The sequence below is a fragment of the Colias croceus genome, chromosome Z, assembly GCF_905220415.1.
Source record: "Colias croceus chromosome Z, ilColCroc2.1".
Classification (NCBI taxonomy): Eukaryota; Metazoa; Arthropoda; class Insecta; order Lepidoptera; family Pieridae; genus Colias; species Colias croceus.
In genome coordinates this window covers 6,828,670-6,850,749 of record NC_059568.1, presented here as the reverse complement: position 1 = coordinate 6,850,749, position 22,080 = coordinate 6,828,670, and the positions used below count along the sequence as shown (strand labels likewise).

Genomic DNA, 22,080 nt, shown 5'->3' with positions numbered 1-22,080 from the left:
ACATGAAAAGCTATAGACTATTTTATAGAGATATGCTATCGAGTCTATAGTCTATACTCTATAGTTCAATTATCAAAACGTTGGTTATTGATTTCTGGAGCGCGCACACAACAACACAATAAAACACCTAGAATAATATAATCTAAGAATATAATAATAAAACATATACACTAACGTTCGACGCTCGTAATTAATAGATTCCTATATCTATAAATCACATTTCATAAATACAAACACATACGTACTGTACAAGGTACTGTATAATGATTTCATAATAATTAAATCAATCGTTTAGTTGTTTAAATTAAAAATCCAGTGAAAAAACGAATAGTTTTGCATATAATTACATTTTGTTTTAAAATTATTATAAGATAACATATTTTTATTTATTAGTATTTTATATTCAATTTTTTTATGCTTTGACTGCTGGCAATAATAACTCACGGGTTTAAAAAGTGGTAACTTGGGTAACTTACTCTATGGCCTATGCCTCTATGGGTGGAAACTGGAAACGTCAAATATAGAGGTGTCGACGTTTTGTCATTTGTAAATTTTAATGTAAATTGTTATTTGTGATTCAGAACTCCGATTTCAGATTTTTGATGATAGTGCGCTATATCGTGAAAAGTGATATCCATCAATCCCTAGAATCTCAGACACAATAGAAATCTATTGTTGTCGTGCCCCGATCGGGGCGCTCGGTGGTCAATGGGTTAATGAGCTCGTTGAGTGTCTTCTATACTTTGTTTTTATATTTATGATGTGTTTCTGAAAATATACGTTTCTATTACACTATTAAATTTTCTTATATCTATTGTATTAAGATCAAAAAAAATTCATACATCGCACACTTACGTATATGAAACAGAGAACGTCATAACTACTAAGTTAATCAAATAAAATCTGTTGTAATTTGATTAAGGTTAGTGCATTGTGTTGTGGCTACTGGGGTACAGTGTCAATGTTAGTAAGGTCATATATTAACTTGGTTGCAGATTTAAACAGATCAAAATGGAAACTTCATACCAAGGAGGTGTGATCGACGACGTCAATGATAATTTTCAGAGTTTGTCGCAAACAATTGCAAGTAATATCAAGAAGATATCGCATAATGGTATGTTTTAATGCTATTTATTTATATGAAGTTGTTTGTTGTTAAAAAATGTTATAAACTTTGTGATAATTGAAACATATTTTTGTGTATCTACAGTGTCTTCAATGTCCAAGATGGTCAACCAGCTGCAAACTCCTCAAGATTCACAGGAGCTCAGGAAACAGCTGTTAGTATCTTTGTAATAAGAATATTTTACAAAAGTGGTTTTTGTTAAAAAAAAAATGTTTTGCTTGTAATTATCTCCTAACTTTCTAATTTTAAGCAATTGTTTCATCAGTTCTTAATTGCCAAATGATCTTTCTTTACAATGCCTATAGAATAACACATTCTTCACATTGATTCATCATTCACATCTATTGTTGTATTATAGTCGCCAGATACAAAACTACACTCAGAAACTGGCAAAGGACACATCGTCCATGATAATGGACTTGATGAAGATGCAGACGGACCAGCCAGCTAACAAGTTGACTAGAGACAGACTCAGCGATGAGTACATGGCTACTCTCAATGCGTTCCAGGTTTGTTGTACTTTATATCCACCATTCTTTGTTTTTGATTGTATAATGCTACTAATATTATGGGCTAATATTTGCTAACATGTGGTTTTTGCAAGAACATTGTAGCATTTTTAGAATAAAATGTCTAAAAAAGCAAGGGAACAGGTATCATGATAAGTAATTAATTTACAGGCAACACAAAGAGCAGCAGCGCAGAAGACAAAAGAAGATGTCAGAAAAGTGAAGGCACAAAATATAAACATTGGTGCTCCATTTGCTACAGGTAAATATATCCATTTTAAACATTCAATTTATTCATTTTTTTTCCATTTACGAAATGCTGTTAAACAATTCTTTGTCTTCAAAAATATACTTATGTATATGTAGACAAAGATAATACTTTTTTATTATCTATCTTGTGAAATATGATATCATATAGAATATGTTTTTGCATTTTACTTTGTTCTCTTTATTTTAAAGATATAAAGTTCAGGATATGCTGGTTCCTGAATTGAGAATTGATTTGATTAAGGTTGAGAAAGCTTACGTCCCTTTAAAATGATTAAGCAGTATTTTAAATAATGGTATGAGATATTTTGAACATCACTACTGAATAAACATAGTATATAAACATAATAAGAGATAACATCTAAGGTTGGTTTCTGAAATACTCATTTCGGAAACCTTAACCTTATTTATGTCAAATGTTGTGTCCCCTCCATTTCCTTTAGAGAAAAGTAGGTTTCTCAGTGCTCTGTGTTCTGACAGACATTATTATTATTTTAACACCTAAAAAACCAGATGCGTAGAAAACATTTACATATATTTTTATAAACATTAGAATTATTTTGACGTCACAATCTAATTCAAATTAGGTATTATTTGATAGCATTTTTATATATTTATATCAAATAAAATAAAAAATAAAACACCAAGTTTAAATATTTATTGTTGTTCAGGAAATCATCAACATCGAGTTGCTTGGAAGAAATCGCTCACGAGCGATAAAGCCGCTCTTTGTACATCTCTATTATAAGCTATCTTAACTATGTAACAAAATTTATTACTGTGTATGTTCAATAAAGAGTATTTCATTCCTTCATTCATTCAACATGATTTCTTTTTTTTTTAAATACTGATAATTATTTAGTGTGATTATTACAGAACAATGTGATATAATGAATGTGATAAAAAATGTTTATATTAAATTTTAACATCATTAACTTTATCTTAATTGGAATATTTTTTGAAACATTTTAGGGAAATAAAATATGTGATTAAAGTATATAATACTAGCTTTCCGCCCGCGGCTTTGTCCGCTTTGTATAAAACCTAATAAATGATATACTTAGTGCCATATCACACTAGCGGATTGCGAGCGGTTTCAAAGCGGAGCGGGTGCGCAACGAACACGCCGCGGATGCGCAGCGAACACGCCGCGGACGCGCAACGGTTTCGCTGCGAATAGAAGCGTCAACGTCATTTTGTATACTCTCGCACAAAAGCCAGCCCTTGCCTAACTTCCATTCAATATTTCCATCGTTTCTGTAGCACTCCATTTTTTAACCGTACTGTGGAAATGCACTTACTTAACTAAATATGTAATAACAACTGAAGTTGTTGTAAAAGGTGCTATAAAATTGAATTACTAGGACTTTAGAATGTAACATACATTCCAAAAGTATGTAACGACTGACCACTTGACCAGTATAATCTCTCCCATAGCAACGTATTTTATAAAGAGATTTTGTGAACCTAATTATGAGCAAAGTGATAGTGAGTTGCTGGTTGCTTGATAAAATTTTCTATTCACTGTTATTTATCTAATAATAAGATAGCCCTGTTTAAGTTAAGGAGCTTTAAAATTTATTTCACTAGTGAACTTTCATAATGAGCAATTAAGTTATCTGATTGCATTTCGACCAAGATTTAATAGATAAAACAATACCCTAAACATTAACATGTTATGAAACTCGTAAAAAATAATGATCTCATAATTATTATACTATAACAAGTTATAAGAAACAACCAGCACGGATTCCATTTTGTTAATGAGTACATGACCGCGACGTAAACGTTGCGCATCTGCCACGCGTCCGCAACGAATTCGCTGCGCATCCGCGGCGTGTTCGCTGCGCATCCGCGGCGTGTTCGTTGCGCACCCGCTCCGCTTTGAAACCGCTCGCAATCCGCTAGTGTGATATGTCACTTAAACCTTCCTCTTGAATCACTCTATCTATTAAAAAAAACCGCATCGAAATCCGTTGCGTAGTTTTAAAGATTTAAGCAGACAAAGGGACATAGGGACAGAGAAAGCGACTTTGTTTTATACTATGTAGTGATGTATATCATTATTCATTTTGTTTATACAACATTTTCTTCAATTATAACATCAAGGGCCAGTTTCACAACTTGCTGATTATTTCTCTGACAGCCTGATCAAAACATTTTGTCCTACATTATAGTTTCCACATAATTGTATATGAACTAAATAGAATATTTCGAATAGAATTGAAACTGGTTATGAAAATTCTCTTCTCATTATAATTATTGTGACCAGTATCATCATGAATCATAAATTCATCTGTAATAGTTAAAAGTCAATGATTCATGATATTGGTAATATATTATTAACCAACCAAGCAATTTCTAAGAAGTGACCCAACTCTTCAGATTTATATGACGTGTATCAATTATTCTATCACTTACTTATTACTTTTATTATTACCGTTAAATGGTTGAGTGTATTTGAACATATATTGTTCCAGACAACTTGACAAATTTACATCAAATTTTACTTTATTCAGTAATCAGCTAACTGCCCGCGGCTTCGCCCGCTTTGTCTCAAACCTCATAAATTATATACTAAAATCTTCCTCTTGAATCAATCTATCTATTTAAAAAATCCGCATCAAAATCCGTTGCGTAGTTTTAAAGATTTAAGCATACAAAGGGACATAGGGACAGAGAAAGCGACTTTGTTTTATACTATGTAGTGATAATAAATAGAAAAATCATTTATTCTGCACCATTATAATATGTTACATAAATTTATTGACCCGGGCTCTAATATTATATTTATAAACTGTTTTTCAGGTGCCTGTGTTCACACTAAGTTATACTACACTGAGTTGTTTATATTTCTTGTAAGATATAGAGGTGGATTCATGAAATGTTGTTTATCAACATCAATAAATATTTTTTTAGATCCAAACAATTATATAGAAAAGCAATGTTTTTGCTGTTTTAGCATTGTTTAAATGACCACCATCTATTAATAAAATTGTCTTTTCCAATTCAACAAAATTAATGACTTTGTTGTATTTTCTTTACCTATCTTTCACTTTTTTCTATCTTTTCTTTTGTTTTTGTATTGACATTATAATATAAATAATATTATGTACTTCAAATAATAATTATTACAAATACAATTATATTTTTCTTGTTAACACCAATTGAAACACTACTATATAAAATGCGGTAAGAGGTAAGAGGCAGATGCATTATGTATGCATCTGTTTCACTGATCGATTTTCTTTAGAGACATGTAGGTGATCACCTTCTGTGCTGCCAGACCGAGACATTTTTTTCTCCGTCGCCACCAAACTCAGGACCGGTTCCACGCTCACGCATTTACTACTGTATCAAGAAGGCGGTCAAATCACTATATAAAATTATTACAAATACAATTATGTTTTTCTTGTTATATAAAATTATTTAAAATTAATTATATAAAATTATTATTTCTGTATAATTAGGTAGCAACAGAGAGTTGGTGGAGATGGGTGACACAAATGTGAGGAAGCAAGAACAGCTCACCATGCAGTCGGAGCGAGAAATGCTCGAGCTCGAACAACGTGAGAAGGATATCAAACAACTTGAGGTACGCTTGTAACTTAGGTAATAGATTGTTGTATAATTATATACTTGCGATTAGCTATGGCTTAGCCTGTGGTACATCAATATTTGCATCCAACGGTGGATTTTTTTTGTTATTTATTTAAATATCCTCATCATCAGCCAGAAGCGTAGCGTGCCTTGGCGGGGCCCCGTATAAAAATTTGTTTGGGGGCCTTCAGGAAGGGTAAAGATTTCTCACAAAAGAAAAAAGAAATGTTTGCATAAAATTAAAAGAAATATTTATTCATCATAATTATCTATCTGTCACGTATTCCAAAATTTTTACAAACAATTCAAATTAAATATACACACAGGAGGCCACAAAATTGTTTATTTCGACTTTTATCCTTTCTGAAAAAAAAAAATTGGGAAGTTTTTAGTAATTTTTGCTTACGCACGTTGGAGGCCACCTTAGCGCGGGGGCCCCGTATAATTGATACGGCAGATACGGCGGTAGCTACGCGCCTGTCATCAGCCCATATACGTTCCCACTACTGGGACACGGGATGTCACATGTCGTCAAATAAAATTAAGATACTATATTATATCGATTTCAGAGTGACATCATGGACGTGAACCAGATATTCAAAGAGCTCGGTGCGATGATCCACGACCAAGGCGCGGTCGTGGATTCCATAGAATCCAATGTGGAATACGCTTCACAGAACGTTGAGAGCGGAGTGCAGGAGTTGCATCAAGCTGCTAATTACAAGGTACGCTTTTGGTATAATAATAACCTTTTAATAATTCATTATTTTTTAATAGAACTGGAAAACTATAATGCTTTCATATAGGCAGAATGGGACCGACTTTAAGGCACTAGCTCAAAAAATACAGTCGAATGACAGTACTCCAAAAGTGATAATGCGCATAGAAATCTTCGTCACTGTTCGGCAACTGTCATATTGCCGGAGCATCCGAAGACGATATGTAATATATTGCACTTTATATTGCTTAATTTTCGAACCATTTTGTCTCAGAAGGATTGTCTATTCCGCAGCGCTTTATATAAATAAAGATTGTTCCGAATTTTAAGCCAAGAATAGAATCATCTACTTGTTGATATATAAATACTGAGTTCATAAATGCAACTGATATCAATCAAGCTGATAAAATCACTAGAAAATCTTGTTTGAAAAGATCTTTTTAATATATTTATTATAATAATTTCTTTAGTAATACACGGTTGGCAATATATTTTGTTCATTTGTTGGTATTGTCTTTGCAGAATAAGCTGCGGAAGAAGAAAGTTTACTTGGCGCTTATATTAATTGTAATCATTTCTATTATATTGATCATTATTTTCCACAATTAAAACGCCCACATTAATAATATGTAAGTTGCCGCAATGTTAACATAATATTAAGGTTCACTGATTATGACATTATTACTTTAGAACTTTTAAATATTTTCTATTAATAAAATCAATTTATTTTATTTTTTTAATCTCAGAAAAAAAATGTATAGTTTCCTTGTGCAACCATGTTAAGACTAACTACTGAAAACTAATTATAATGGGAATTACATTTGTAGTTTTGTATTTAAATAGTTGACCGATATTGCAAGATGTAATGCCAGAATCTTAGATTACAAAATAAAGTACAGATGGAGCATGACAACCGCCCGTCGCCCTTGTCAAAGAAAATACGAAATCAAAAACAAATACGTCGCTGCACCAGTGCTATAGCGCATATAGTGTCATGCAATACGTCAAAAAGGGTTTGCAATTTTAGTAAAAAAATGCCGTCTTGTGATAATAAAACGCTGTAAAATTTGTTCCCGAAAACAAAAAAAAAGATAAAACATCGTTTCACAGGTTTTCTGTAGATTATTTGGCTGATTTATTTCTTTAATACGAATAATAATTTTACAGATATGAAGGAATACAAAACTTCAACGTATGTTGCCAGTATTTTGAAAATGAATTTGCCATTTTTATTGGTAAAACGGTAAAATGGTTAAAAGATCTTCAGGGTAATGCTGTTGGATTTTTCGATCGTGAATGTGATTATTTGTATAGTGCACTAAAGGTTCATGATAATTATTAGATTATTTTAATAAGCATAATACATTATTTTGTTACTTTTATAAAGCTTAAAAACGTCATAGTCGTTTTCGCTAGCGATTTAATTTATGTGAACTCCATGATGGATATGATGAAAATAAAATGTCCCGTATTCTCGACTAAAAACTATCGCTATTCGTATTCATATATTATGAAAAATAAAAAATAATATAATTATCATAGTTAATATTAAAACTTTTTTTATGTAATTTATTTAATAAAAAATTGAATACAATTATTTTGTCCATATATAACTTTAGTAGGCAGGTACTTTATGTAATAAAAGAATTTAAATAAAAATTAAAACTTGACTTCTCATTTATGTATATAGCCTACGTCACTACCGCCACTAACATAATAATTCAGATCATTGCAATGAAACCTCACAACTCAAAATCGGTACAACGGTTTATACTGCAGGGCGTGTCAAAGAAATATTATACATACATCCATAAACTCGAAAAACATAACCCTCTTTTTTCCGTAGTCGGGGAAAAATTTGGGAAATTTTTCAATAACTGGCAACATTACACGCACACAGAAGCACCGTGTACGTACAGTGCAGCGGCGAAATGACAGCACACATAGCTTTATTGAAAATGACGATGAATCATTCGGTTTAGTTCGGCAACGCTCCATCTGTCTTTTATTTTGTAATCTAAGGCCAGAATATACTTAATATATTAACGGATTTGTTATTTCTAAGTGTATATAATTATTATAATAATAATAATCAACTATATTTATTATATAGTTAATCGTTGTGTATATGCATAAGCTTTTTATTTTAAATTTATTTTATGATTGCAAAAGCGTGAAAAATTTGAACTAATATTTATTTATCGTTTTTGCAAGCATGAACTCATACTGGCAGTGAATGTGCTTCTCAAAAACATTACATATTTAATGTTAGATTATAAGCAACAAATCAATGGCGAATTGTAGCTGTCGTACGTTTTTTATAATCAAAATTATAGATTCGTTAAAAGTAATGAAATTAATATTAATTTGGATTTATTAGTATATTATTTTAATCTCTGTTATTGTATTTTGTATTGTTAAATTTTATTTTTTTAATTATTTATACTGGTTTAAGTTTCCAGTATTATATTATTCATAGCTACACATCTATTGTGGTATTTACCTTGGTATTTTATTATGTATTAATATTGTTAATACAGAGTGTTTTTAATAAGGCAAAAAAATACATTTTATCCTATAATCATCCTTTTTTTTGTTTATCGTTCTTATTAAAATCAGCAGTTTGTTTTATTTTTATTTTTTATTATACTATAATATGCGTATAGCAGAATCGAGAAGTACTCATCTATATATCTGGGACACTCTGTATGACTATAAAAAAGAAGACTGTTTATTTCATGTATTAATTGTTTAGGCATTATTAATTAATTTTAATTAAATGCAATTTAATAAAGTATATATTATCCAACAGTTGGCACTTATTTGGCATTATTTACGAATGGTTTCTATATTCTAACAATAAATCTTAATCATGATTATTATAGAAAATTACACCTATGGTAATGATATCAAGATAAATATTCGAGGATTATTTAATAAGGAATATAGGATCTAGTCGTAAATTTAACCGGCGTTGGACAAACTTTGACAAACCAAGTTTATTCCTAAAAATTTGGATACCGAAAAAGAAATGCTTGCTTGAATTATTTATATTTCCGTGTATAATTAAATTTGTTTTCACATGTAATTAAGATGAAGAAATTCGTCTAAAATGTGTATTGTGTATTTATAATTATTTATTTTACGTAGTTATTTTAAGATTGCAGGGTTGTAGCAGGGCCTCTTAATTCTAGACAGTTCTAGATTCTAGACGCCATGGATTGAACTGACTGGCAAATTAAAATTATGATAGCAATAGACATGACTGGTTATTTGGTAATTTGCCAGTCAGTTCAATTCACGGCGTCAACTGTCTGGAAATAAGAGGTCATAATACGGCCCCAGATCGGAATTAACTGATTAGAGATTATAATATTATTATAGCTTATTCGTAATTTGTATGACATTAGAGCGTACAACGCGGTCCATATTTTTTGATTTAAATAAAATATATTTATCCCAAAATTAGCAGTTTAATTTGTTTTCTCCAAGCCGCGATGGCCATGTTAACGCGTACATAAAAAACATACCTCCGATTACATTAAGATTCACACTGTATCTAAAGAGTTTTTTTGCATGAACAGGTAATTTAAGAAAAGATTTAAGAGTGAAAAATAAATTTAAAATGTTGTTTGTCGGAAAAATCCCAGCGGTCGGCGCTGATGTACCGATTTTTTTTCGATATCAAAATTTGTGCCAAACTGTACAGGGTGTAATCGTTAAGTGTGCACAAGCGATTATTCCGTAACTATTGCAGATACCAAAAAACTTTAAACTGATATCGAAAGTACTTAACCTAATGAGTAAAATGGCCATAATAAATTTTTAAAAATAAAACGAGAAATATCCAAAAATGTTACATTAAACGCTCCCATACATTTTACTTCCCATACATTTTGTATTCATAGCAGATTTTCGAAGTGATATCCTCATTGAGCAATACATTATACAATGAGGAGCTCTATTTACAGTTTCTAAATGAACTTCCCTTCTTTGCGAAGTAATTAAAGCAGAATACCAAAAAAAGAAAGAAAAAGCTAAAATCTTTCATATTAAATGTACTAGGTTGATCCAAAAGTTGATAATTGGGTATTTCCTGTGCACATAAAAATATAAAATAAATGTTTTTTGCTTGCTCATGTATTCACTAAGTACCGAATCACAAAAAAATCATATCAACAGGCCACGTTTCCAATTATTTACATTAATTTGAATGTGAACCGTGCGTGCCAGAATGTTTCCCGACGAAAAGAAGAAACAACGATTCGACATGTAGAGGGTAAATTTCTAAATTTTTAATGATATCAGATTAATTTTTTGTCACGTTTTGTGATCATGGACGTTACCCGAGTTCACCATGTTTATGCTGAAACCAAAAAACAATCAATGTCCTGGATGCGAGCTTCCAAAGTGACGATGAAGAAATTCAAAGTGAAAATCAGTAGGTTAGATTATAGCGGTAGTTTTTTGGGACGCTGAAGGAATAATTATGGTGGAATATTTTAAAAAGGTAGCCACTTTATTGGGCTCTTACTAAACAGACCAAATTAAAAGATTGCGGTAGGTTAGTAAGGAAAAGAGACATGGCAAACTGCGTACCTGAACGCTGTTTCACCAAGCAACGCACCAGATCACAAAGCGTCAGTTGCGATGGCTGCCATTCAAAAATCGGCCTTCCAAATGCTTGAACACCTACCCTATTTTTTAGATCTAGCTCCTATTTACTTTTATCTCTTTCCTCGGCACAAGAAACACTTTCTTAGCAATAAATTATTTAAAGACAGGGCCGCGTGGAAGGGTTTTTGCGTGGAGGGGTTTTTGTGGATGAAGTCAAAGTTTTTTTTTTTTAAGTTTAGGAAAAAAAATATTGAAGTATATTTTCTAGTTAGAAGACTATCTAGAGAACTTAATAATTATTATAACTGTAATGACCTTGTTTAATATTGATTATCATTACTTTTGGATCAACCCATGTAATATGTAATTCATATTCGTATCTCATACTAAATGTATGGGAGGGCTTCAAGTTAATTTTTTGGATATTTCTCGATTTATTTTTAAAAATTTATTATGGCCATTTTACTCACTAGGTTAAGTACTTTCGATATCAGTTAAAAGTTTTTTGATATCAGTAATAGTTACGGAATAATCGCCTAACGATTACACCCTGTATACTAATCACCTTACTTACTACCTGGGCCCTGGCATGGTTATTTTATCTACTAGAAGCATTTTTTCCCACACATTTTGAAAAAATATCACATTGTAAAGAAAAATACTCATAAAAAAATAATAACAAGGTATTTTAGATTTTTATTTTTGTGTTTTCATACTAAAATACACAATCTTTTGAGGGAACGCAACAAAAACATATTATAATAGGTTTATTATATAAAAAATCGAGTAAGTTGAGTATGAATATCATCGTTTACACATGAACATAAGTGGACACGATCCCCGTTCCGAACCAGACTTTACAGGTGTTCCAAAAAAATTTTTTTTTTTAATCAAAACTAGATAGAAAATAACAGTAATTTTTACTTGTTGAAAATAGAAGAACGATTAACCAGGGGTAAAAACTAAGCATTTAAGCAACATACTGTTAAATGGTAGATACATATTTGTCACCATTATTTATGGTTAAATTGTAAATAATTTTTTCGGCACATAAATATTAGGGTATATAGTAAATAATAATAAGAAGAGCAATAAATACATACCTACTTAAGTATCATTTTTCAACTATCCGCAAACACATGAAATAATGACATAATAATTACTGTTATATTTCTAATATATGGGTCAAATTATTAATTGATGGGCTTTAAAAGATTTAGATTTGAAAGACTATTCATAAGCTAACAACTCAATAGTCGTTTAGGCAGATTTAAACTATATCTGAATTACAATGAGCTCATATCCAACCGGCGATGATTTGGCACAGATCTGTTTTCCGACAGACGAGGTTTTAATATCCATGTATAAAAAATACAAAGATTTTACTATTGAAACTGTTATTTACAATGTTGACCACATTATTATACGTATAGGAATAAGGAAGTAGGTATAATATCCAGAAATGTAGAGAAGAGTTTAAAATAAAACACGAATTAATTAAAAAACCGTTTATTATGATTATGGAACTTGAAATGTGCATTGCCTTTGTGTCGGACAGAAAACATTAGGCTAAACGAACAGTTCTACTCAGATCTACTATCAGCTACTAATATATTGCCCGACGTTGTACTCCATACTTCATTACTAACACTGATTATGGCAATCGATATTTAAATACAATATATATTTAAACACTATGAGTAAATTAAGAGTAAATTAGCAGCATTTACTTTATTTTTGTCATTCACAAATATGTTTTCTATAAACCCCTTAAGTTTCTAACGCATTATTAGGGACGTTAAAAGTACAAATACCTGTGCCCTAATCCAGTCAATAAATAAAAATTCTACATTTTAATTATTCTATAACTTTTCATTGCAACATTCCTACTTAATATTACTTCGCTGTAACGATTATTACCGTGATAAACACCATAACAGCAATAATATAAAACTGCAATTTTAACAATATAAAACATTCTATTACCAATTTTTGAACAGTGCTATTTATCCAAACACTCCTTTGCAATATTCTATCTAAGATGTTCATCCGATATGTACCCTCCTTTCTTTGGTAACTAGACGGGGAATTTATATTAAAATTTCATTTTAAATTGAATTAAACACATAATATTATAACGAGAAGACGTTTAAGTACAATTGATTCTTTGTTTTAATAAATTGATAAAAACAAGAAAAATGGAATCTTCGAATATTTAACAGTTCAGTGTAAACTGAAAATATATAACATAAATACTTACGACTTTTCTACAATAACGTAATATAGTCTAAGATCCCATATAACATCGACCTTAACCGATCTGTTTAATGGATAAAAATTATTTGATAGGTAGTTAATTAAGTTTATTAAATGATAAAAAATACTGGTTGCCTGATAAAATCCTGGCCAGGCTATAATTAATAAAAAATAAAAAATAAAATATTTTTATTTCACCATTGAGTTTAACGAAAAAATTAAACACTAAACGGTAAGTACCTACACAGCCTGTAGAATATGCAAATCAAGAGTTGCCTATTCTTTTCTAACATAACGTTTGGGTTGCCAGCTGGTGTAAACAGGTATTTTTCTCGTAGTTATTTTCACCTACCTATTTGTTTAATGTATTAACGAAATGTAAAAATAAGCGCTGTTTTGTGAATACGATGATATAGGGTTGCCCGTAAAAAGTCTATCCTGAATTACGGTTACCGAATTTCAAAAGTTAACTTTTAATGCGACTAGGGACGTGCAAAGAGGTTCGACTCAAGTATTTCGTGTAGTAGGCAAGGACACAGGTTAGCTTATATGCCCGCGGCGTGGCTGTAGAAAGTGACAAAGAGCTATGTTGCTAGTTTGTGCAATAGAAAATAATAGCGATAGACTTGTACACAGTAATATTTTGCGTCAACTAATATATAGAAAGAAGAGAAAGACAGAAATATAAGAAAAGATAGAAAGAAGAATTATAAGAAATTTGATTAACGTTATAATTTCGTAATTTTGAGGATAATAATAAAATGTCATTATAATTCAAATACTACAGATAATGTAGTAATACGTAAATAAGATATAAAAAAATATAACAAGTCTATCGCTGTTCTTTTCTATTGGACGAACTAGTAACATGCGCGCTTTGCCACTCGCATCTAAAGTTAACTTTTTGAAATTCGGCAACCGTAATTCAGGACAGACTTTTTACGGGCAACCCTATATCATCGTATTCACAATAAAACAGCTTTTATTTTTATATTTAGTTAATACAATAAACAAATAGGTGAAAATAACTACAATCAAAATACCTGTTTACACCTGGCAAGTGGCAACCCGAACGTTATGCTAGGAAAAGAATAGGCAACTCTCGGTTTGCATTTTCTATAGGTTGTGTAATAATTACCGTTAGTGTTAAATTTTTTCGATATTAAACTCATGGTGAAATTTAAAAAAAATCATTTTTCAATTTTTTATTAATTATAGCCTGGTCAAGATTTTATAAGGCAACTCTTATTTTTTATCATTTTAATTAAACAATATACATAATATAATAGTTACGTATACCTTACCTATCAAATCATTTTTATCCATTAAACAGATCGGTGAAGGTCGATGTTAATATTATTATGTGTTTAATCCAACCTACCCGTATAACATACTAACTACCTTACAATTATTATTATAAAGATAAATAAAAAATATGTCCATTCAAATAATTCCTACTAAGTCACAAATATTTAAAATTTAAATATGCGATCCCACTACGTTAATTTAAAGTGCTGTTATTTCAATATAATATTCGTTTGCGTTGTAGTGCGTTTAGCACGCGACCGCTTCTGAGATGGGATTCTCAGTGATACGGATGACGGGCGACTGACGGCACGAGCGCTCGCCTGACCGGAGGCTCTCGCTTCCCGATATCAACTTCTTCTTAGCAATTGGTGACACTGGAATAAACAAATATCTAATGCATAATTCACGATATACCGTGCCGGAGACAGGGGGAAATGCCGGAGCCGGGAAACAAATGAAACAATATCCATAGAAATTTCAACGCCGCGGCCGTGCCCCATCCGTGCCACGCTCAGGCGTTAATCAGTTTATACCAAAAGTATACTATAATCGAGCCCCGGCCGGGGCACGGCCTGGACACAACATGGTGTAGCGTAAATCAAATCTCAATACATCTTAAAACTGTTTCCCTCTCATTTTAAAGCGGATAATTATGTGGCTAGGATAATTTTTAAATTTAATATTTTAGTTCTATTGCATTGGTTTAGCTGAAAGACACGGGTTCTAATCCCGCCTCGTGAAATTTTCTATTCACTAAAAAATTCTCATAACTTGTCAACGGTGAAAAAGGCTGGAACGTGTCTGTTTATTTTTTATAGCAACCTTTGTTTTGTTTAATTCAATGTTACAATGTTAAAATTAGGAGCATTTCAAAATAAAAATTAATTAGATGGGTAAGAAAAGCTATGGCTATATATATTAATAAAATCCTTAGTTAGTTGTGAAGGAATAAATACGTTTCATAGAAAACCTGTACCTCTATAATATTTTCAAGCTTACGATCATGCTTAATTGGTTTCATGTTTCACTATTACATAATCTAGAAAGGAAACTTACAGTTAACTTTTATTTATAAAGCAGTACATTAATTATTTGAAAATGTTGTAGGTTTTAAGTTATTTACAGAAAGTTTTTTTTTTATAAGAAAATAACCTACAAAATGACAAATATGCCCTTTACAGCAAGCTCACTTACCTAATTTTCATAACTCCTCGGATTCAACAACAGATTTGCAAGTTGCACTAGCTTTTGCTTTGCGAAGCTTAACTGCTCAGAACAAAAAAATACAATTACAACATGCAAGAAGCTATGCAAATAAAAACAGCACTACAGTGCAAATGTATATGTCTGCTTTAATTGAAAAAATAATAATATTTTCTAATAAAAATATAAAATCGTATAAAAAGAATATTTGTGTGCGTGCATATTACAAGAATAACTTGGCAAACTAGCTACTAAGTTGAAGAATTAAATATCAACAATATTAAGAAATAAAACCATGTGAAGTTTTAAAATACATATATGGTTTAAGTGGTATAATTGAAAATAAAAGAAGCGTGTGTGCAAGTAAATTAGGTAACTTACCGTAGCCCTGGCCTTGTAAAAAGAGGCGGAATGCTTCGGCCACCTTGCTGGGCTCTTCCTCCAAAATTAGAGAACAGCAAGATATCTGAAAACAATTATTATGTTACAGTCAAAACTCATCGTCGGTCAAATCCATTTTTGACCATTTTAGCCCCGCAGAACCCAACCAACAATGGAATTATCGAAATCGTAAGTGACACGTGTTATTGCCTTCTTGGTACAGTCATTAACGTGTGGTTATAAAACCGAGGGGTCCTGGGTTCGATTACCAGACGAAGAAAGAAAATGGCTTGGTCTGGCAGAACATGTGTTCTGTAGGTGATCAACCTCATGTCATCATGTGATGACATGAGGTTGATCACCTACTTGTCCCTAAATAAAATCGATCGGTGATACAGATGTACGCATATTACATCGGCCCCATAATCCACAAGGGACACGGGACTTTACAAAAAAGTGACATATTGTGTAAAGACGTATATCATGAAAGTTCTAGATTCCAAATAGCAACGAAGGCATTAAACCATACCTTCATCCAAGCCGACTTGGCAGGGTCGAGCATGGTGTTGAATCTAACCGAATCTTGCACGTACGGCGACCCAGAGCCCACGATGTTGAGCACGGGCATCTGCAGCGTTCGCGGAGGTCGGCGCTCGCGCGACAAGGGAAGGGTCGTCCGCTTGCCGAACGCCTCCATGTACAACGCGAGGTTCACAGGTTGGTTCAGGGTCGCGATCAGGTGTCGGTACTTAGCGAGCACCTCCCTGTACATCTCTCTGTCAATCGGCGCAAATTTTGGGAGGTCATCTTTGAGCTGTAAAGCAAACACTTTTTTGTTCAATCATACTTCTTCTAGAAGCACTTCAGAATCGTCGTAACATAGTTTTAACATTGACCACCGATTCGGAAAGCCTATCCCACGGAGATTTTTTTTATTAATGCACTTGGATAGCCGTTCTTAGAGAGAGAAGAAATGTAAAAGGCGCAATAGAGCAGACTGGCGGGGCAGCTAATTTATAAAATCACTCTAAATATCTCACAGTGTAAGGACACTTACGCGGTTGAAGTGATGCCACATTATCAGATCCAAGCCGGGCTCGCATATGTTGCGGTTGCGCATTCTCCTGCTCGCTATCTTGAACCACCCAAAGTCACACCAGCCCGGAGCCGTCGCCGTGCAGTTAATTAGCATCAATGCCTCTACCTACGAATAAGAATTAATATTCTTGATTTACGCTACACCGGACAGCGACGGCCGTGCCCCGTGCATGAAAATAATTTATTTTAGTACCTATCGTTTAGTTATGGGGTAGAGAAGGTATAAGCAAAGTCGAAAAATAGTGAATTATAAAACCAGGAATAAACAAGTGTTACGTAATCTTTCGTAAAAATTATCTATAGATTGAGCATTTATAAAAATACATCAATTATCTACATAAATCTGTGATGCAATTTTCATGCAAGTATAGGTTTGATAATAACGATTTAAGCTGAGCTTAATACTCTCATACGAGCTTTAGAATATTTTTAGGAAAACATTTTCTTATCGTTCATGTTTTTAATTTCGCAAGCACATAACGTTCAAGTGCTATAGATACTTCATGTAACAAAATCGATCTCTTGTGGTGATCACTTTTTGTAAATCGAGCCTGTACGTGACAACTAGAGCCGACTACTACACTTTGACCCCAATCTTCGTAACACGTATGAGCACTGAATAAATTGTGTTTTAACATTCATAGGTAAATCTATATATATATATACTATACGAAGTTTTTTTTTATAAATAATACATATATACATACTGGGTTAAATAATTTAATAGTGATAATTTAAAATTAATCGCCTGTGTGGTGCCAAAATAAAATCTTTAAGATTCAATAAAACATCGTATCGTACGGCTTCTGTTACAAAATGCAATAAAAAAAAACACCAAACATATATAATACCAATTTAAAGCATACTATGACATAGACCCACCTTTGATGGCTCTTTAATAGCAAATCTGGCAAGGATATTTGCGCCAGCACCGACTCCCAGGCCGATGAAAGTTCTAAATCCGAATTTGTCCTGGACAATCTTGATTTGGCTGGCCAGTTCATCGAGAGTTGGGTAGGTAAAGCTGAAACAAGTTAAAGTTAGTTGGTAGTATATCAATCGATTGAAAAATAACATTTAAGCTTAATTGAAACGGGACTCTGCACGTAGAACGTAAATTGAGTGTGGGCTGATAGGCGATTATAGACCACTCAACTGAATAGACTATACTATACCTATCATTACGGATAATTTTAAATTTTAAGGTTTATTTTATGAGTTTATGTATATAATGTTAAATTGCAAGGTTATAGTACAACCACGGATAATTTAATACAGGATGTCATTCAAAATGGAGAAGGAATACCTAAATATAAATTTATAAAGAATAGAAAAAATTCGATCACGAGGCGGGACTCGAACCCGCATCCTTCGCGCCATTCCGGGGCGGATGCCTAACCAACTCAGCCACTCGTGACCCGCCTGAGCAATCGAATTTATTCTATTCTTTCAGTTTTATGTGTCTTAAGGGACACACCGCGCGCCATCTATTGAGATGATTTAACAACCATCTCAACCAATATGAAGCACTTTTCAGTGAATACAATATTGTAACGATGGAACACGACCTTTTCTTGAATTTATATTTTTGTGGTTTTTATGGCATTCAAATGCTTTATAAATATAAATTTATAAAGAATAGAAAAAATTCGATCACGAGGCGGGACTCGAACCCGCATCCTTCGCGCCATTCCGGGGCGGATGCCTAACCAACTCAGCCACTCGTGACCCGCCTGAGCAATCGAATTTATTCTATTCTTTCAGTTTTATGTGTCTTAAGGGACACACCGCGCGCCATCTATTGAGATGATTTAACAACCATCTCAACCAATATGAAGCACTTTTCAGTGAATACAATATTGTAACGATGGTTGGATGGATGTTAAATCATCTCAATAGATGGCGCGCGGTGTGTCCCTTAAGACACATAAAACTGAAAGAATAGAATAAATTCGATTGCTCAGGCGGGTCACGAGTGGCTGAGTTGGTTAGGCATCCGCCCCGGAATGGCGCGAAGGATGCGGGTTCGAGTCCCGCCTCGTGATCGAATTTTTTCTATTCTTTATAAATTTATAATTATTTATAAAGCATTTGAATGCCATAAAAACCACAAAAATATAAATTCAGGAATACCTAAGTTATTTTTGTAAATGCTCAATCTCTTGTTTTATAAACTAATTGGCAAGGTATGTTTGGCTTCAACATTTCAAACAAAAGTATGATCCAAAAGCACAGTGTCAGACCAATCGTAGCATTTGCCAGACACAGGCACAGAGTTTACAAAAAAATAAATCCGACCAAGTGCGAGTTGTACTCGCGCACTGAGTGCTCCGAACAAACCTACTTTTTATTATGTTGTAACTCTAAAATGTATGTTTAAAGGTGGGTTCCCACGGCATGATTGCTTCACAGGCATTGGCAGACGACAGGCGCCTGTCGCCATCTGAACTGAGCGTTCCCACGGCATATGTGCGTCTGGCGAGCACTGGCGAGGCCGGTGGACGGTCATTCCTACTATACCTAATAAATTTTCTTTTTTTTTTAATTCAACGATAGGTATATTTCCATGTGTTAAGTGGGTTTTTATTCGTAACCAGGCATCATTAATAACATCATTTCTATTTTTATATTGAGGTTTTGAACAATTCCTGGCTGGTTCATTTTCGTACAGAGTTAAAAACTCGAAAATAAGTTCGTTCGTCCACTCCATCAGCTACGTAGGCACAAAATTATCGTAGATGCTATCGTACATCGTACGTAGGCACAAAATTATCGTATTTGTACGATAATTATCGTACGGTTCCGAACAATGACGCGCTACAGACGGCAGGCCCCGACGGACATCGACGCACGCCGTCGCACCGCGCCACGCCGCACCTTTGATCTTACCGACTTCCGATGGATAGCACGGGCGTCGGCAGACGACCACAAGCGCGCCGATTCCCACGGCATGTGGTGTGGTGTGGCGCGGTCGGATCTGTGAAGCAATCATGCCGTGGGAACCCACCTTTAGCAATTTTACCTTTATCAGTGCTATATGATATTGCTTTTATCCAAATTACATGATTATATTCACGGGAAATACAATGTAGGTTTTGATTCCCTTGCGAAATGTCAAAATTTGAGATAATTTGCAGCATAAACGGCTGTATCTTTTGATTGCATTGGCTTATAAGTTTGATTTTTTCACAGCTTAAAGAGAATGTAGATTTGAGAATTTTATATAAATTTCAGCTTGATAACTCCACACGTTTCTGAGAAAAAGGGTTTTGACAGACAGACAGACACACAGACGGATAACACAGTGATCCTATAGATAAGGGTTCCATCTTTTCCTTTTGAGGTTCGGAACCCTAAAAATCCACACATTTAAGTACTATGAGTAAAATATCAATTATTTTTGGAAGCTTACTGCTTATGGGGGAAGATATGGAAAGTCTGGCAGTATGCAATACTATATTGTATAAATATAATGTTTAAATGAATAGGTATGCATAAAAAATAACCAGAAGAACTTAATTCAAGCTAACTGTATATTTGTGTATATTCAATTTACCATAGTAATGATGCATTTCAACTAAGATTTCAACCAAACTAGCATGTATGCGGGCATGAATACAAGACGTATAAACATACAACGTACTTGATGTCCCAAAGGACAAATCCGTTATAAAATAAGAAAGTTCTGGCGGGATCTCTCTCTTATGCAAATGCCAGTATATGATAAATGCATTTTTAAGGGAATAAAAGTTTTATATGCAGTATAAATTCGAATAGATACCTTACTATAAAGCACACATTTTTTAAACTCTAGGGAAGAAATCCAGAAATCCTACGACAGGACTATGAAATCAAAATCTATCATATTATGTAGATAATATAGGTTCGCATTTACCGTGTAGTTGGAGTGGGACTCATATTAAAGCAATCGCTTAAAAATATGAAATGATTTATGGATCACTTAATGACTTTCATCGTCTCCCTAAAAACAGCTTGAGAAAATCTGAAATATATACGATTATATTATACGACTAATATCTATTTATTTATTTACGGCATACGCCAAACCATAGTATTATGTAGGCTTAGGTAATATAAAATACCACCCGTAATTAGTGCTCTGAAACCGACGATTTCTATGTCTTTTAATTATCGATGCCGCAAATAAATAGTATCTGGTGATATGCTATCAATGCTATGGATATGGGATGAATATACGAATTATGCGCGTCACACACGGTGAATATACTATAATCTTAATATATATAAATCTCGTGTCACAATGTTTGTCCTCAATGGACTCCAGAACCACTTAACCGATTATAATAAAATTCGCACACCATGTGCAGTTCGATCCAACTTGAGAGATAGGATAGTTTAAATCTCAAATCGTTGAGAAAGCGGGCGAAGCCGCGGGCGGTAAGCTAGTCTTATAATATATATAAATCTCGTGTCACAATGTTTGTCCTCAATGGACTCCTAAACCAGTTAACCGATCATAATAAAATTCGCACACCATGTACAATTCGATCCAACTTGAGAGATAGGATAGTTTTTATGAAAAAAAACGTAAACATGTAGGTACCACGGGCGAAGCCGAATATAAAATATTATAGTATCGTAAGGTATCACTCACGATTAAGATACGCTAGCGATACTGATTGTCATTTATTTTAATTGTCAATTGTTCGCTAAGGATTTGTTCACCCTACCAACGACGAAGACGACCACAAACAAATCATCCAGTCGCAATTTAACAAAATTGTGAAAAACACACTTAAAAATAAAATATTAAAATTTCCTGTTGTTCTGATGATTGGAATTTTTTTTGCGAATAATAAATGAAAACATAGATTTTTCCTAGAAACGGTGGCTGGCTCCTAGAAAAAAATGTACTAGAAGTTTGTGTACCGTCGTGTGTTATGGCTCATAGGATTTGTATGGCGAGCGATAATCGGAAATATGCTCTAAGATAATATATTATATATATTTTACAT

The 22,080-nt window shown here is 33.1% G+C and overlaps 2 protein-coding genes across 5 annotated transcripts in view; one reads left to right on the top strand and one right to left on the bottom strand.

Moving 5' to 3' along the window:
- The first annotated feature begins 719 nt into the window (after positions 1 to 719).
- LOC123705180 (syntaxin-7) lies at positions 720 to 6,951 on the top strand. Its single transcript, XM_045653847.1, has 8 exons — positions 720 to 922; positions 996 to 1,114; positions 1,211 to 1,280; positions 1,485 to 1,635; positions 1,807 to 1,897; positions 5,373 to 5,497; positions 6,072 to 6,227; positions 6,743 to 6,951. Exons 2-8 carry the CDS (start codon positions 1,012 to 1,014, stop codon positions 6,827 to 6,829), a joined length of 783 nt encoding a protein of 260 aa, XP_045509803.1. The 5' UTR covers positions 720 to 922; positions 996 to 1,011; the 3' UTR covers positions 6,830 to 6,951.
- A 5,379-nt stretch (positions 6,952 to 12,330) lies between these two features.
- The window catches only part of LOC123705191 (protein NDRG3), a 57,439-nt gene continuing 47,689 nt past the window's right edge, over positions 12,331 to 22,080 (bottom strand). For 3 of the 4 annotated variants that reach the window (XM_045653870.1, XM_045653874.1, XM_045653873.1), the window contains 5 exons: positions 17,966 to 18,107; positions 17,043 to 17,189; positions 16,515 to 16,799; positions 15,986 to 16,070; positions 12,331 to 14,775 (listed from right to left, as the gene is read on the bottom strand). In XM_045653870.1, coding sequence (XP_045509826.1) covers positions 14,648 to 14,775; positions 15,986 to 16,070; positions 16,515 to 16,799; positions 17,043 to 17,189; positions 17,966 to 18,107 — 787 coding nt within the window. In that variant the 3' untranslated portion in view covers positions 12,331 to 14,647. Of the gene's footprint in view, positions 14,776 to 15,595; positions 15,668 to 15,985; positions 16,071 to 16,514; positions 16,800 to 17,042; positions 17,190 to 17,965; positions 18,108 to 22,080 lie in introns of all 4 variants that reach the window. The other variant, XM_045653871.1, reaches the window with a different exon arrangement.